General features: G+C 44.0%; 1 protein-coding gene across 1 annotated transcript in view; it reads right to left on the reverse strand.

Annotated features, from left to right (window-relative positions):
- Positions 1-1093: 1093 nt before the first annotated feature.
- XK (X-linked Kx blood group antigen, Kell and VPS13A binding protein) overlaps positions 1094-17762 on the reverse strand; it is a 44512-nt gene continuing 27843 nt past the window's right edge. The window contains exons 2-3 of the mRNA XM_063953459.1: positions 9021-9283; positions 1094-5879 (exon numbers count right to left, since the gene is read on the reverse strand). Coding sequence (XP_063809529.1) covers positions 5050-5879; positions 9021-9283 — 1093 coding nt within the window. The 3' untranslated portion in view covers positions 1094-5049. The remainder of the gene's footprint in view (positions 5880-9020; positions 9284-17762) is intronic.

Below are 17762 nucleotides of genomic sequence, written 5' to 3' on the forward strand. Positions count from 1 at the left end.
AAGCTATCCAATACAATGCAAAACATAAGTTTTCCATACAGGGGCGGATTAGCCATTGGGCTCAGGGCCGTCTTTTCATATGGGCTCAATGGGCAGTTGCCCATGGGCCCTATGAGTATTAGATCCCTAGGCTGACAACCATTTTTCCAGGGGTACCAGATTCTTGAAACTCAGCCCTGGGGAAATCCGACTTCAAAGGAGTGGTTCCCATCCAAGCCTTTTTATTGCAATTCCCAGCCAGATATCTTGGGTTCTGTCTGACTTAGAGTTTTTTTGAGGGTACACTCTAAAAGCTGGGACTCTGCCCTTTTGGTGGACATTGGCAGCTTGTCTCTACTATGCCCAGAACCAGAGATACCAGTCTTCCAGCAGCTGGTCCCTGCTCAAGTTCTTCATGCCTGGTATGTGGTTTTATACTTTCAGCGGTAGATTGCTCTGCCTCCGCAAACTCTGATCCCCAAGTCCCCAGAACCTCCTGACCTGGTTTTTGACTCCATTGAAAGCTAAGCAATCTATTTCCAGGAACTGGAGATATCTGCAGTCAAGCAAGCTGCCCTCCTACCTGATGATGAATATTAAGCCCACTCCACTATCCACCCCTCCTTTGTGTATTAAACACCCCCTACCTCCCTGGAAGTCATTCAGCCCAATGCTCCCTTCTACAGTTTAGTGTTCCTCCTGCCCCATCTCCCACCATCTGTGCAGTAAAGGAGTAATTAGCAAAAATTACTGCACCGGTTCCTACATGCTGAGCGGAAGAAAGAACACCCCCTACTGCCTGCGGGACATCAAAGCTGATAGCACCCCCCACCCCTACCGCTGGAGGATGGGTAGGGCCCCAGAGCACTGTTTTGTCCAGGGGCCTACACTGCTGTTAAGATGGTCCTGATAGGGCTCACCAGGAAGATTACTGGTAGGCCAACGGGTATGTGGGGCCTGTTATGTGTGTTGGATGTGGCCCCACCCCCCACATGGCAGGCAGCCCACTGCACTTTGTACACTGCATTGTCCCATTCATTGTGTTATTCCATCTCTGTAGTACAGAAACTCTGCCATCCAGTGCTGCTGCCATGGCTAGCCGCCGGTATGCCCATGTCGGGCCACTTCTACAAAATTTTACAGGGCCCCTTTTAGTTTCCAATCCGTCCCCGATCTGCAGCAAAAGAAACATGGAAGGCCACACTTGTGTACAATCAGACCCTATGAAGAGGGATCCCGCCCCCTCAACAAACACCATCCCCATAATCAGACCGCACCCCTATTGGGGCTGCTCTGCTTCCACATATGGGTGGGAGGGCAGAATGGGCCTTATTCTGAGTTGGGAGTAAAGTAAAAAAAGTAACTGCACCTGGTCCAACTATGCTACAATACAAGGGCTGCAAATACATTTATTTCTTTTTCTGCATGCAGGGTAAGTACTGACTGCTTTTGCATGTAACCCACAAATGCTGGACTGCTTTAATTTTAGACAGCATTTTTTACTTGAGATTGGACACGGCAATCTAGATTTGAGATTTGACACACCCATCTCAAAAAAAAATCTTTCTGTATATTTTACACCTGCCCCATCTATAGAGATAGAATACAAATAATTCATAAATAAATATGTTAGTAAAACAAACTCCTCTTCCTACTTTATGCTGGGTACACACCTAAAGATATATCTGCAGATCAATTGATCTGCAGATATATCTAAAGCCGGATCGGGCAGTGTGCTGTGCATACATACTGCCCGATCCATCGGGCACGCCCGCCCAGTTCAGCTGTCAGTCAGCGCCGGCTGCTGCAGCTTGTGTACGGGTGGTCAATATATCTAACGATATATTGGTCGTCAGCTGTGCAGCAGGGCCGACGTGATAGGTCTGTGAATGACAGAGTTCACAGACCTATCGCTTGTACACACTAGTCGACGGACCCGCGATGGGCCAGTGTGTACCCAGCTTTACTATTCAAACATGTTTTTAAAACCTAATGAGAATAACAGGAAATTATTTCTGTCCTATTACAAACATGTCCATTTTAACACCATAACAAGAAACTGATCTGATAGGAGATACAACAGTTCTAGGTTTGTTGGGACACTTATTTCAGTATGCCACTTTAGAGAATATCTTCCTTTTGCCTGCTATGATTAGGGATGGCCATCGGTGTGTTCACCATCGATGGCAATATGGCAAGTTGACATTGATGGTTGTTAAATATGCAATGGATGACTATCGATGGTTTCACCATCTGATGGTCATTCTTGTTCCTCTGGGGCCAATCAGAACTTGGGGCGGGGCATTGTGGGTGCAGCTATGCTCCATGTCTCTGCACCATGTAGAAAAACTCCAAATTGGTTATACTGTGCCATCGATGTAGGGACGCCATCTGGTCTCCTCCATTGATGGCAAAAACATTCAACATTGGACATAAACCATCAATTATTATGAATCATCGATGGTCGATGGCCATCCCTAGCTATAATGCTATACTGCATATGGCACTCATTATTTAGAGCAAGGATTCCTATTTATTTAATCCAGAATAATATTATATCCAACACTTCCTATTGGGTGGCTAATGTTATGAGGTCTCTGCACATAAGCCAATAAGGTCTTTATAAAGAACTCATTACTGGGAATTACACAGTAGATCTACAGGTAGCCAACCTACATAATTCAGTGACCCAGTATTACACAGAGCCACGCTCACCTGTGGCAGCTCCATCACATGCGTGCACTCCAGGCGTGACTAGGCGATCCATTTGCCTAGTCACGCTGGGAGTGCACAGAGACGCTCTCCCATTCTATGAATGGGAGAGCGTCTCTGTCCGCCTGGACGGACGGAGACGCTCTCCCATTCTAGTGAATGGGGCGCGCGTGCCCGGCTGGAGACGCCTGTAGTCACTAGGTGCACCTGGGCGGGCGCGCCCAGGCACAGACTGAGCCACGGCTAGCATGGCTCCATCTGTACATCCCAACCACATGGCCATGTGGAAGAAGGGTATGCAGTCACCATGTCTCTGTTCACCAGTTTGTCATTCATAATTTCGATAGCAGGTCAACATTGATGATGTCGACATGGTTAAATTATTGATATCATTCATTTCGACACCTGCAAATGTTGTCATTGACAGAATGTAGACAGTTAAATTGTTGACATTTCCATGACGCTTACGGTTAGGGTTAAGATTGTCTTTATAGCCAGCAATAACGTTACGGACAGAATGACAAGAAAAACAGTGTGCCTGATTCACATCCTGACGCTGTTAGGGCACATGTTGCAAAGTACTGACGTTGTGTTCTTTGCGCAAGTGCAGGACCTGTACTGCACATATTCATTACGGGTCCTGCATCATCAGAAGCAGAGCGGCGCAGACATCAATTGATTGACAGTCTGCACCCAAAATGGAGGCACATCACCTCCGTTTTTAGGAGAGTTCCGTGGCATGGTCTCCATCTTCCGATGGAGATTTCCTTGCCTCTTGGAGCTGCACTGGCCGGTTTGCGTCACCTCATGGATCACTAAGCCAGCCAATGGAGTTGCAGATAAGCCGATGCTGTATCCAAGGATGCGGCACTGGATCACACATGCATGTGGGGTCATCTCTTTACACCAGACACCTCATGCTACATTACCATACCTGCTTCCAAGTAATGCACAGCGCAGAACCCTCCAACCACATCTGATTCAGGCCCAGTATGTTGACATAACATAACTGTCAACATGCTAAACGTTGACATTACAAACATGTTGACTTAATAAATGTCTGACATATATATATTGAACCCGGAGGAATGTCTATATATTAGTGTATAACTATTTTTGAAAAATAAAGGCCATTTGGTTTATGGTGGAAGCAAAGCAAATACAGTAATATATATAAATGTGTACTGCATCTACACAACCGCAGAATCCAGTGGCACTCTCCTAGGAACAGAGGCAAATGTACTGGACTGTTACAAACACTGCAAAGTGGCATCATTCAGGTACAATAATGACGGGACACAATGGCTAGACCAGTGGTCCTCAAACTGTGTGCGGTGGCACCCTGGGGTGTCTCAGGGCATTTGTAGAGGTGCCCTCTGTTGGTGGTACAGGGCCAATTCAATTTATTATTGGTCAATGTAATAGACAAAACCAGTGCTGGTGCCTGCTAATCATAAATTATGTGGACAAACAGATGTGAATCCTGTCCTTCACCACACAATTGAACCTAAGGATAACATATAAACAGAATTTACTTAATTCAATATTTCTAAATTTCTCAATAAGAAACCTTTGGCCTAGGAGCACCGTGAAAACAATTCTGATGCTCTAGGGCGCCATGTTTCAAAAAAGTTTGGGAACCACTGGGCTAGACTAAACCAAAGTTTCAATGTGGACAAGACATTTTCAAAACCCTGTTTTATATATATATAATCAGTTATCAAAATAATTGGAAAAATCCCCAAATATTTGCACCAAGCAAGAGCCTCCATACTTTTATCCAGGTATTCATTGAAAAATGTAGACATCTCGGAATATTCCTAAATTGGTTCCAGTCCCAAAATAAAGTATACTTTATTTTGCCAACGTACCATAATGTATTAAAGGAGCTAAACTTCATCCCTTTTTGGTTTATATAATCATGATGTCAGATTATAGCCCATCAAACATTTTCAGCACATATGTGTGGATTGACAAGGTGGACGTACTGAATATGTGCAACATTTGGAGTCCTCAGGGTTTCAGCACGGTTTGGTTTATTTGTCACTAACAATATATTTATGATACCTCTGGAATTCCAATATATCAAATACATTATAGCGAGTTTATGCCCGGTTATTTTTAGTTCTGTTTTTGTGTTCTAACCATGTTCTTCATTCTTGGTGCGGATACAGTATGACAAATCTGCTTCTTTATGGGAACAGATATCTCCCCTACACCCCAGGGAAACATCTCATTTTAGCTTCAATGTATAGCCCTACAGTATATAAAGTACTATAGATGCATTAAAGCCTGCAGGTCACATACAGTTCCTATAGGTGGGGACATACAATGAGTCTCCCTCCAGTGAGTCCAATGTTATGCACTGGAGGATGCATCCTGATGTGTATTTCCATTTTGAGCATCCACAGCCTTACAACTTGGGTGCTCATTGATATCAGAACTATCTGATAGTTTGGCCCTAAACGTGTCCCTATTGTTTGGATCTTTTGATGGTATACAGAGGTAACACAGGAACTTGAAGCATGATAGTAGCCCTTGTGAGATGCTTGAGGAAAATAATTTCTTGCAAGGATGGCAAAACTGATAGAAGATGAGCATGAACAGAACCGCCATACAGTATACAATCAGCAGCTGCAGCACTAGTAATGGGGCACATACATACATGTAAACATCTGTTCTGTACATATACCACAGCAGCAACAGGACAGCATTCTCAATAAATCTTAACATGTAGTACACAGCCATGCGGTACCAGTTTTGAGACTTGTTGATTAAGTCTGAGTCATTGAGCTTGAGTTGTACCGCAGACCAACAGAAAATGTTGATGCCTGCATACAGAAAGGTGAGGAAGCAGAGCACCATGGTGGTGCCAACTCTCGTCAATGCCTTCTCTATGTTTTCAGGAAAGGGAGACTTACTCTGCCAGAAGAGAATCCAAGGGTACAAGAAAAACACAATGAAGTTCAATAGCACCACTGGCAGAGTCCATATTTGCAGGACGGAGCTGAAAAGGACCAGTACCACAACTCTGGTGGAAATCTCAAAGCTCCGCCATAAGAATATGCAGATGTAGGCAGCTGGTCTAACGCTTATATCATAGTCATCATACTTGATTTTAATGGCCAGGATGTTGCACCGTAATGCCCCATACACAATGGACAGCAAGGAAATGCTCATAAAGATGCCTGAAATTATAAGATCATTTTAATGCATTAATTACTTTTATATTAAACAGCACATTCTCAATTACTCCTGGATGTTAATCAGTTAGGCCAAACTGGAACTAATATGCAGCCCAAAATACAAAGGCGAACTGCCCAGATATTAGTAATAGATGCCCAAAAGTCAAATGTATTGTTTGCTCAATCTACAGTAAACCTAATAGTGACATTTCCTCGTGCCCTGAACAACTCTTAACTGTTTGGACAGCAGCCACTGCATTTGTACAATGTTTGCACCAAAATATACTTTATTAAAATCTAGGCAGAGAGGTAGAACCAGTCATTTAAACACATGCTTGGGCACCAAGAGCAATCCAATAATGCTGTCAAGTACCCTGGTATTATTTGGAAAATGCGCAGTTACCAGTCTTTGTCTGTTATTTTGAGCTGCACAAAATGCTTAGAAAATGACCAAACTGAACCCAAAACTGACTGACATATCACAATGCTATCACACAAATTCATTTGTATAATAAAATGTTTCATTTTGTCAACTATTTCTCAGTTTGACATCACAATTTGACAAATGGTAATATTAACGTACACTATTAGCTTAGCTACATGTAGCCAACTATATAATTAAAGGGAATGTATATATTATTGGGGAATTCTATATTTCTAAATATTCAAAAGCAGTTTTTTCTAAATTTCTTAAGTGATAGAAATTATTAAGTCTATGGGCCTAATGCAGATCTGTTCGCTCGCTAGCATTTTTCGCTGCGCAGGGATCAGGTAACTACTGCGCATGCGAATGCACCACAATGCGCAGGTGCACCGTATGGTTACAAAGCGGATCGTTATTGTGCACTGGTTCTAGCGAAGAAACCATTCGCACAGCCGTTCTCAAGGAGATTGACAGGAAGAGGGTGTTTGTGGGTGGCAACTGACCGTTTTCTGGGAGTGGTTGGAAAAACGCAGGCGGGTCAAAGCGTTTGCAGGGTGGGTGTCTGACGTCGATTCCGGGCTCGAATAGGCTGAATTGATCGCAGCGGCTGAGTAAGTTCAGAGCTACTCAGAAACTGCACAAGCTGTTTTTGTACAAGGCTGCTGCACATGCGTTCGCACACTTGCAAAGCTTAAATACACTCCCCTATAGGCGGCGTCTATCTGTTCGCAGCATTGCAAAAAATAGCTAGCGAGCGAACAGATCTGAATTAGGCCCTCTACCACACACCTGTTTAATTTGGGTTGGGTACGGGATACCAGCAGTGAGGGTGCTGGCGGTCAGAACACTGACACCGGCATCCCGACTGCCAAAATCCCGACAGGTGGCAGCAACTAAACTAACCCTACCTCTAACCCTCTCTTCCCGCAGTCTAACCCTAACCCTTTCTCCTAGGCTAACCCTAACCCTCCTCTCCTGCAGCCTGACTCCTACCCTCCCCCTCGCAGCGTAACCCTAACCCTCCCCCTGCAGCCTAACCCTAACCAATCTATCCCCCCCCCCCCTCCCCCTGCAGCCTAACTCTAACCCTCCCTGTGTAGCCTAACCCTAACCCTTTCAGACATACTTACATTCTGGAGCCCGGCTGTCGGGATTCCGGCACTGGTATTCTGACAGCTGTCGTATGCCAGCTACATCCCGTTTAATTCCCATTTACTACTTTAATAAGCCTCTCTGATCATGGCAAACAAATCCGGTATTTACTGCATATACTCGAACACTAATTTCAGTGTCTGTTGGCATAGCAATTACTGTTTATACCCAAGGACTAGAAAATTCTATGTTCTAAATTACAAAAATCAAAAGTGTATTATTAAGGGATTAGTAACGTGTGCCCTTGGCACCACACCATTGTTTCTGTGGAATGCCGACATTGCGTAGAGGGGTGGCAGGATTAAATCTACCAAACAGGTCATACTGTTTAGCATGCTATCCTGGTAATAACTCACAGCCTGACTAGCATGCATGCATGCCAGAGCCATGGTGCCCCTAGACAGGGGTCATTCCTTTTTATCATGCTATAAGCATTCAGGTAACCTTTACGTAACAACTGTGCTCAATGTCGACAGTTATGTTAACGTTGTTGAAGTGTCATGAAAGTTGACATTCTGCATGGATCAGAGGGTTATCATTAGGCACTAGGAGGAGGGTTAGGATCAGGTTACGGGAATGGAGGTTAGGGTTAGGCACTAAGGGAAAGGTTAGGATCAGGTTACGTGAGTGGAGGTTAGAGTTAGGATCAGGCTACGGAGTGGAGGTTAGGGTTAGGCACTTTGAGGAGGGGGGTTAGGATCAGAATATGGGAGTGGAGGGTAGAGTTAGGCACTAGGAGGAGGGTTAGATTAAGGCAGGGGAGGCTTGGGTTAGGCACTAGGAGGGGGGGTTAGGATTAGGCTACATGAGTGGAGGGTAGAGTTAGGCACTAGGAGGGTTAGGATCAGGTCATGGGAGTGGAGGTTAAGGTAGGGCACTAGGGGGAGAGTTAGGATCAGGTTACAGGAGTGGAGGGTAAGAGTTAGGCACTAGGAGGAAGGCTAGGCTAAGGCAGGGGAGGTTTGGACTAGGCACTAGGAGGAGGGTTAGGATCAGGCTTTGGGAGTGGAGGGTAGAGGTAGGCACTAGGAGGAGGGCTAGGGTTAGGCTATAGCAGGGGAGGTTAGGGTTAGGCACTAGGGGGAGAGTTAGGATTAGGCTATGGCAGGGGAGGTTAGGGTTAGGCACTAGGGGCAGGGTTAGTGCAATCCTTACTGTCAAAAGCGCTGCATAATTAGACGTAAGTCATGAGAACATCACAGCTGGACCCGAAAGACACCGCTAAAGCCTCCTGACCAGTGGTGTCCACTAAACCACTAGGGACGTTTTGTCAACATTCTAATCATGTTGACATTTTATCAGTATCAACATAATGAATACCGATGTGGTCAAAGTCGACATGTCAAACATGTTGCCATAGTGCATGTGGACATTATGATCATGTCAACAAAATATACCTCAGCAACTGTGCACTTATCACGACTGTGACAGGTAAAAAAAAAATACTTTACAAAATGTCATCTATTTTTATCTATGCTAATGCTTTTAACTTATAGGGAATGTCTGATATAAGCTCAAGGTAAAACTTTACTATAGCTATGAGCTGTTGCTATCAAGTGTTTACTTACAAAGTGATATTGGCACATTTTGCTGCAATACAGATATATATAGCTGAAGGGTCAGCTGAGGTGCTGATCCAAGGAAAGCTTGGATTACAGAGGCCCGGCTGAATGCAGATCTGTGTATGAAGAGTTTTCTTTCCACTTGTCCCATTTCCTTTTCCACTTCATCACTACAACCTCCTTTGGGCAACTGTCTCTTTCTGGTGATGCTGACATATGGTTCTTCCACTTTACCCGCATTGAAGTAGATGAAAAGGACCTCGATACATCTGCAAAAATAAAAGAAGCAAACAATTAAGACAACTCTGTTCTCCAGCGAAGTCACTTTTTGAATAGCTTATCTGCTGGAGTGAATATAAACGTGCCTATGTTTTTAATCATTATTACCCATTATTTATGCCTACAAATATTGATATCTTGAGTACATCCTGAGTACATCTACTAAGCATCTTGTTTTATATTAGTGAAGTACCTTGGAGGTAAAAACCAACAGAGTAACCATAATAAACAATAGTTGCTATACCACAACAGACTGACACTTTTCAATATTGTTATGTATTACAAACGCCAAAAAAAGTTAAATATATTATTCTGTATTGTATTTCCACACATTGCTTAGGCAGGACTCTTTTAAATCATGATGTTGTGACAAGCTGTATAGTCGCTAGGTTGCACAACATGCTCCATCTGCAGAAATACTGCAATGAAATATCATGATTACTAACTAATTACTTCAAGTAAATAAATATATATATATATGTGATACATATGATATCCTGGCGGACAGAATGCCGGCGGTCGTGACCGACACCGGCATCCCGAAGCAGAGAATCCTAAGTCCGGTAAGCATGTTTAGCCTCCCTCTTACCCCCCTAACTCTCCCTTCTCGCAGCCTAACCCAAACACTCCGCCCCCTACACGCAGCTTAACCCCAAACCTCCCCGGTGGTGCCTAAACCTAACCATCTCTTCCATGCAGCCTAACTCTCCCTGGGGTGCCTAGCCCTAGCTAACCCTCCTCTTAGCCTAACCATAACCCTTCCTTCCCCACAGACTAACCCTAACTTTCCCTCCGCAGCCTAAACCAAACCCCCCCCCCCATCCATGGCTTACCACGCAGGAGTCCCGGCAGAGGTAGTGATACATGTCGGGATGCCGGCATCGACATTTCAAGCAGTGTTAGGATATAACAAACTGTTATATAGATACATTTTGTTTATATATATATATACACACAACACGCACGATCGAGTCACATTATTATGACCACCAGCTAACAGCCAGAGCAACCGCCATGTGCAGCACTGACAGCAGCTAGATCTTCGCTGAACTGTCGTTTTAGACACACGTCTGGTAGCCCCCAGGCTAATTTTTATGGTGAGCTGCTCCACTGTAGCGTGTCGGTTGGCCCTCATGCACCTTCATAGCCGACATTTACCTCTCATATCAATGGCATGTGGTGCTCTACAGTTTCCATGTCGGTTATTCACAATGGTGCCATTTGTTCCTTCACGATACACCTTCACCACAGCAGCACGTGAACAGTTTACAACTGCGTTGTTTCAGAAATACTGCCATCCTTGGACCGAAAGCAGATAATCATCCCTTTTTGCAACTCAGATAAATCGCCCCTTTTACCCATGACAGCAATGAGTAATATGTGTACAGCCTATCGCACACCTTATATTCTGACCAAGCCAGTGCATGACACGTGACATACATCATGGGCTACACACTGACGAAGTCAAATGTAGGAGGTGGTCAATATATATATGTACAATAGTTCAGAATAGTCCCCATTCAGAACAGGCACGGCACTCCAGGACTTAGTGAAAAAGCATTTATGTAGGCATTCAATCAAGGTTCATGCAAGTGCTGTGAAAAAAAGAACAGACTTGCACAGCACTTGCATGAACCTGACGAAGGGACCCTGCGGGGCCCGAAATGCAGCATTGTTATTATGGCTAGTGCCATATGGTGATGTATATATACCTTGATTCAGGTATCCTCAATCAGGATTCAGGAGAAGACATAGCACTGGTGTGTGTGTTAAATGATCTTCTGATGGCAAAAGACAGAGGTGACTTCAATATTAATCCTTCTGGATCTCTCGGCAGCATTTGATACCGTGGACTATGGGCTTCTGATTGAGTGACTGATACATTTCTGTGGTCTGGATGGCACAGTCCTAAGCTGGTTCAAATCATTACTCACAGGCAGGTCACAGAGAGTATCATCTGGATTATACTCATCACCACCAGTGCCATTGCCATGTGGTGTCCCACAAGGTTCTATACTATCCCCCATGCTTTTTGCAGTATACATGCTCCCATTGGGCGAAATAATCAGGCGCCATGGCCTGGTCTACCACTGCTATGCAGATGATACACAACTGTACTTGTCCTTTGCTCCGGGCACTGATAACCCAATAGCAACCCTAAATGGCTGTCTAGCTGAACTACAGGAGTGGATGAGCGCCAGTTGGCTGCGACTGAACCCGGATAAAACAGAGGTCCTTATGATACGACCGCAACATCAAAGGACAAGACTACAGCATAGCCAACCAACTGGACTTACACTCGGGGATTCAGAATTACAGACCAGTGATCGTGTGCGGAATCTTGGCGTTGTCCTGGATGGTGGCTTGACACTTAAACATCAGATATCAGCCACAATCAAATCCTCATTCTTTCACCTGAGGAACATAGCCAGAATCAAGCACTTAATTCCCTCAGATGATATGCCAAAAGTCATACATACAGTTGTATCATCTCGTTTAGACTACTGTAATGCCCTCTACCTTGGTCTACCAGCAAAAGAATTGCAGCGCTTACAGCTGGTGCAAAACACAGCTGCCAGGCTATTAACCAACCAGCCAAGTTCTAGCCACATAACACCCATCCTCTACTCCCTTCACTGGCTGCCTGTACGATGGCGAATCATCTTCAAGATTGGCTTACTGAGTTTCAAAGCATTACATGACCAAGGCCCAAGGTACCTGAAACAGCTTCTGACCCCATACTGCCCCACTCGATTACTGCGATCTGTAGATGAAGGACTTTTAGCAGTACCTAGAATCTACCGTAATTCATCTGGGGGTCGAGCTTTTAGTCATGCGGCTCCGACTCTATGGAACTCACTTCCCCGCACAGTGCGAGAGGCCCCAACTATAGAATCCTTCAAAAGTAGACTCAAGACATTTCTGTTTACTCAAGCATTTCCATAATGTCCCTTTTAGTATCTTCATGCTTCTGTATTTTATGAAAATGTACTTCATTATTTTCTGTACTATATTATGCTATGTATCTGTTAAGCGCCTTGAGTCCTATTGGAGAAAGAGCGCTATATAAATAAAATTATTATTATTATTATTGATTGAATGCCTACATAAATGCTTTTTCACTAAGTCCTGGAGTGCCGTGCCTGTTCTGAATGGGGACTATTCTGAACTATTGTACATGTGTTTATTCAGCAAAGGCACACAGGCGAATGACTTTTGACTCCTTGAGTGCCGGATTTGTATTGGAGTTAAATATATATATATATATATATATATATATATATATACACTGCTCAAAAAAATAAAGGGAACACTAAAATAACACATCCTAGATCTGAATGAATGAAATATTCTTATTAAATACTTTGTTCTTTACATAGTTGAATGTGCTGACAACAAAATCACACAAAAATTATCAATGGAAATCAATTTTATTAACCGAAGGAGGTCTGGATTTGGAGCCACACTCAAAATTAAAGTGGAAAAACACACTACAGGCTGATCCAACATTGATGTAATGTCCTTAAAACAAGTCAAAATGAGGCTCAGTAGTGTGTGTGGCCTCCACGTGCCTGTATGACCTCCCTACAATGCCTGGGCATGCTCCTGATGAGGTGGCGGATGGTCTCCTGAGGGATCTCCTCCCAGACCTGGACTAAAGCATCCGCCAACTCCTGGACAGTCTGTGGTGCAACGTGGCGTTGGTGGATGGAGCGAGACATGATGTCCCAGATGTGCTCAATTGGATTCAGGTCTGGGGAACGGGCTGGCCAGTCCATAGCATCAATGCCTTCGTCTTGCAGGAACTGCTGACACACTCCAGCCACATGAAGTCTAGCATTGTCTTGCATTAGGAGGAACCCAGGGCCAACCGCATCAGCATATGGTCTCACAAGGGGTCTGAGGATCTCATCTCGGTACCTAATGGCAGTCAGGCTACCTCTGGCGAGCACATGGAGGGCTGTGCGGCCCCCCAAAGAAATGCCACTCCACACCATTACTGACCCACTGCCAAACTGGTCATGCTGGAGGATGTTGCAGGCAGCAGAACGTTCTCCATGGCGTCTCCAGACTCTGTCACATCTGTCACATGTGCTCAGTGAGAACCTGCTTTCATCTGTGAAGAGCACAGGGTGCCAGTGGCGAATTTGCCAATCTTGGTGTTCTCTGGCAAATGCCAAACGTCCTGCACGGTGTTGGGCTGTAAGCACAACACCCACCTGTGGATGTCGGGCCCTCATACCACCCTCATGGAGTCTGTTTCTGATCGTTTGAGTAGACACATGCACATTTGTGGCTTGCTGGAGGTCATTTTGCAGGGCTCTGGCAGTGCTCCTCCTGTTCCTCCTTGCACAAAGGCGGAGGTAGGGTTCCTGCTGCTGGGTTGTTGCCCTCCTATGGCCTCCTCCATGTCTCCTGATGTACTGGCCTGTCTCCTGGTAGCGCCTCCATGCTCTGGACACTATGCAGACAGACACAGCAAACCTTCTTGCCACAGCTCGCATTGATGTGCCATCCTGGATGAGCTGCACTACCTGAGCCACTTGTGTGAGTTGTAGACTCCGTCTTATGCTACCACTAGAGTGAAAGCACCGCCAGCTTTCAAAAGTGACCAAAACATCAGCCAGAAAGCATAGGAGCTGAGAAGTGGTCTGTGGTCACCACCTGCAGAACAACTCCTTTATGGGGGGTGTCTTGCTAATTGCCTATAATTTCCACCTGTTGTCTATTCCATTTGCACAACAGCATGTGAAATTGATTGTCAATCAGTGTTGCTTCCTAAGTGGACAGTTTGATTTAACAGAAGTGTGATTGACTTGGAGTTACATTGTGTTGTTTAAGTGTACCCTTTATTTTTTTGAGCAGTGTATATATATATATATATATATATATATATATATATAGGCCACAGACTCCCTTATTGCGCTATTAGATATTAAGATATTAGATGAGAACAATCTAGATGGCTGCCTTCTGACACTAAGTTCTCTGTTAGACAGAACTAAAATGGACAATAGGTATAGCAGTAGTGTACTTGGCGCCCCAGGGGACTAGTATTGGCTCCCTTCTTTGTATGTATCAGTAATCTCAGTCAGCATTAATATACATGCCTCATAAACTGAACAATAAGTTCCAAAACATACGTTTTATTAAAAACAGTTAAAAAGTTACGACAATGGGGGTAATTCTGAGTTGATCGTAGCAGCAAGTTTGTTAGCAATTGTGCAAAACCATGTGCACTGCAGGGGGGGGGCAGACATAACATTTGCAGAGAGAGTTAGATTTGGGTGGGTTATTTCGTTTCTGTGCAGGGTAAATACTGGCTGCTTGTTTTTACACTGCAATTTAGATTTCAGTTTGAACACACCCCACCCAAATCTAACTCTCTCTGCACATGTTATATCTGCCTCCCCTGCAGTGCACATGGTTTTGCCCAACTGCTAAAAACTTTCCTGCTGCGATCAACTTGGAATTACCCCCTATGTTCACATAGATATAATTCAAGATATCAGCCCCCTACCATACACAATGGGGGTCTGATATCGCACAGATGTACAGATATTTCTTAGTGTGATAACCTCCTTCCAGTAATGTAGAATGGAGGTCACATCAGAACAAGATAGAATAACCGACGCGTTTTGTCTCACACAGACACTTCTTCAGGGGCGTATCTCAATAAATACGTATATACGAGAATTCAAACAAATAGAACATTTTCTTAAACTCTTTGTTCCTGAACAGATTTCACGTTGTCGTGAATGAATAGTAATGCCATCCAATGTAGAGCAAGATGTGTCCCAGTATCATGACCTGTATGGGTGAACTACTTCCAATATGACCTCTAATATCTGGTTGTATATTTATCAAGCAGTAATAACCTCTTTTCCTGGAGTATTCAACAGAAAAAGAGGTTTCCACTGCTTCTCCCAATTTAATGAGACACTTGAGGAATCACAGATTTCTCATGCAATCCCTCCTTTTTCGTTTTGTATCGGAGCCTGCCATGGGGACAGTGGTATCCGTTCAGATGGTCGACAATATTAAGGTCGACACTCATTAGGTCAACCACTATTGGTCGACATTGACATGGTCGACACATGAAAAGGTCAACATGAGTTTTTCACTTTTTTTTCTTTTTTGGAACTTTTTCATACTTTACAATCCACGTGGACTACGATTGGGAACGGTAACCTGTGCCGAGCGCAGCGGTAGTGGAGCAAGGCACCTTGCCCGAAGCATGGCGAGCGAACGCAGTGCACTAATTGAGGTTCCCCGTCACTTTACACAGAAAACGACACCGGAAAAAGTTTAAAAAACGCACGTCGACCTTTTCATGTATCGACCATTTTTATGTGTCGACCATTTGTCCATGTCAACCATGTCAATGTCGTCCAATAGTAGTCGACCTAATGAGTGTCGATCTTAACATTGTCAACCATTCATACCGGGACCGGGGACGGTGTAGTGGGATCAATTTATAAAATACCTAACGTGTGGTCCAGCATATACAGTATCCATGTTATTTTTTCTGTGCCTGCACAAACTTTGGGATGCAGTGATGCAGAATGTAAAGTAATACACGAAAAGAGAGAAAAGTATTATGTAAGTCCCTTGGTTGGCTTGGCAATGTGGTTTCCCATGGGTCAGGCCCTTTTGTATTTCTTCCACTACAAATAAAAGACATTGGGCCTGATTCAGATTTGGATGGAGTTGCTATCACTGCTGCTTCCTTGGTCCTGCTGCAGTATTGATCCAACCTGCACACTAGGACACAGACATCAGATCACTTACTCACCATCAAGCGGCTTGCGGCACCCATGGTGACATGCAAGGCATTTATTGCAAAGGACAGGAAATGTCTGTGCAACCACTGAGATCCCTGGCCTCTTTCCTCCCCCTAAACAACGGCGACATGCCTCCATTTGGAGAAACGGAGGCAGTCAGTCACCACCTCCTCCCTGGCCCCAAACGGCACCGGAGTGTCAATCACTGACAGTCTGATGCTGGACTGCGTGCTACATTGCACAACCCATTTGTGCACATGCAGAACGGGTCCTACGCATGCGCAAAGCAGCAATAATCAGCACTTTGTGCATCCTGAGGCACATGCTTCGGGATGTGAATAACTCCCGTTGACTTTTATTCTTTTGTTTTTTATACAGAAACAGCACAATTCACATGTTGAATGGGAAGTGAGGTGGCGGACTGTGTGCTGTGTGCCTAGCAGTGGCAATGGTGAACTTTTCTATAACATATACTGAATACGTCCCATTGAGGTTTGGATAAAAGAAAAGTAAATATGAAGTGACAGCATATGAAATATTAGTTTAATGAGCACTTAATAATTAGTATTTGGACAGTACATTGGCATTCACTGCATGGTCCATATAATACGTGTACTTAAAAATGTCTACTCTATTGAAGCGACACAATTCTAAACAATGTACAATAAAAGTGTAATTTTAGTGAATCATTACATTTATCATGCATAAGCGTCATGCTCACAACGGGATGCAGTCAATATATCATATGTAGCTAAAATATCACGCTAGTAAACAATGTTAAGGAGTATTCATACCCTCATTCTAGTTAATACATGGAAAGTGCATATAAATCTTTTATTCCTGTATTGATTTGAATTTAATGCAATTGAACAAATGGTAAATTGTGCCCGAGCAGGTGAAAAATGAAACTTACTGCCATCTATGAAATACATAGCAAAGTGCCGGGTGTAGATTAATAGATCCAAATTTTTTAGGTCGACAGGTACAAAAGGTTAAAACATGAAATGTCGACAGTTGTAAAGGTTAACAGGTTCAAAAGGTCAAATGAAAATGGTCGACACATTTTGTTTTATTTATCTGTTGTCCCAATTCTAGCATTTTTCCTGTTATCTGATCACCATCAGTAAAAACTTCTTACCGTGCTGGCTTGCTTCGCTTGCCACGCTCCGGGCTTGGTGGCAAGCAAAGTTATTATTTCCAATAGATGTTCACGTGGACATTACAGTACATAAAGCAGATGTTGAAAAAACGTGTCAACCATTGAAAAATAGGATTTTAATTACCTACCGGTAAATCCTTTTCTCGTAGTCCATAAGGGATATTGGGGAATTAGTATGATGGGGTATAGACGGGGTCCAAAGGAGCCGGTGCACTTGAAATTTCTTCAACTGGGTGTGCTGGCTCCTCCCCTCTATGCCCCCTCCCAGGGGCAGTTATAGGTAAAATAGTGCCCGAAGGAGAAAGGATATACTTGAAAGAAGGAACATAACAACAATGAGTGGTGAGATTCACACACTAGCACACCAATAACATAAAATGACCAGCAACGGCTGGTAAAAAAACAGCAACATCTGAACAGGTAACCATATAAGAGACAACCTGCAGAAAAGTCAACGCACTGAGGCGGGCGCCCAATATCCCTTATGGACTACGGAAAAAGGATTTACCGGTAGGTAATTAAAAT

Source organism: Pseudophryne corroboree, chromosome 2 (assembly GCF_028390025.1).
Source record: "Pseudophryne corroboree isolate aPseCor3 chromosome 2, aPseCor3.hap2, whole genome shotgun sequence".
Taxonomy (NCBI): Eukaryota; Metazoa; Chordata; class Amphibia; order Anura; family Myobatrachidae; genus Pseudophryne; species Pseudophryne corroboree.